At 65.9% G+C, this 954-nt stretch overlaps 1 protein-coding gene across 1 annotated transcript in view; it reads right to left on the reverse strand.

Annotated features, from left to right (window-relative positions):
- LOC102488296 (heparan-sulfate 6-O-sulfotransferase 2) overlaps positions 1-916 on the reverse strand; it is a gene marked incomplete at its 3' end in the record, with an annotated part of 249903 nt that extends 248987 nt beyond the window's left edge. Inside the window, exon 1 of the mRNA XM_006171441.2 lies at positions 299-916. Within this exon, the coding sequence (XP_006171503.1) occupies positions 299-807 (509 nt within the window). The remainder of the gene's footprint in view (positions 1-298) is intronic.
- Positions 917-954: the final 38 nt, after the last annotated feature.

Below are 954 nucleotides of genomic sequence, written 5' to 3' on the forward strand. Positions count from 1 at the left end.
TTCTGGGCGGCCCGGCCGCTTGCCCCGCACGCACTCCCAACCACCAACCAGGCCAACCAGGAGACAGACAGACCGGCCATCCGGGGCCAGAATGGAAAGGCTTCCTGAGGTCGCCAAAGCGCCACAAACATGCACTCCAGGGCGCCAGGTGCTCGCCCAGCTGGGTCGCAACGCCAGGGCGCCAAGGTGTGCACTGGGTCCCTGGCTGCAGCCGGACGTTCCTCCCCGTCCTCGGGTGGCCCAGGCCCAGATCCACTCCGCTCTCCAGGGCCCCGCTCCGCCGTGGGAGCACACTCACCTGGACGGTCTCAGTCTGGCGTCGCGCTTGCCGTCCACCACGGCCGGAACACAGCTGGTGAGTTCGGTCCAGTCGGCGTGCAGCCCACAGCTCCAGCCGGTGGAAAACCTGGAGAAGAGCCAGGTCTCCCGCTTACCCGGCCGGTGGCAAGTGCATTTCTTCTGGCCCACGCGGCACTCGCAAGGCTGCTCCAGCTGGATATTGCGCACCAGGTGGCGACCGAAAGTGGTGCCCCCGGTCTTCTGGATGTGCAGGAACACGATCAGGTCATCGCCCTTGATGTCGAAGTCTACCTTGCGCAGGAGGTCGCCGCGGCTGAAATTGTAGCGGGGCACGAACCTGGCGGAGCTCTCATCTTCCGAACGGTACGGGTCTGGCACCGGGGAGCTGAACGCCTGCAGGCGGAGGAGCTGACATTCTGTGCCGGGGCACACGTATTGGAGGACGATCACGGCAAATAGGAAGAGCATCACCAAAGCCAGCAGCAGCTTGTAGGATTTCTCATCCATGTTCCCGACGCTGGGGGAAACCCAAGCTCGTTACGTCAGTCCCGCAGCTCAGCCCGCGCTTGCCGTGCGCCCGCACCGCCACCCCGCCTTGGCGCCGCCGTTGCGCCCCTTTCCCCCTCCCCTCTGCACCGAGTACTCCCCCGCGGC

Source organism: Tupaia chinensis, unplaced genomic scaffold (genome assembly GCF_000334495.1).
Source record: "Tupaia chinensis unplaced genomic scaffold, TupChi_1.0 Scaffold149560_1, whole genome shotgun sequence".
Taxonomy (NCBI): domain Eukaryota; kingdom Metazoa; phylum Chordata; class Mammalia; order Scandentia; family Tupaiidae; genus Tupaia; species Tupaia belangeri.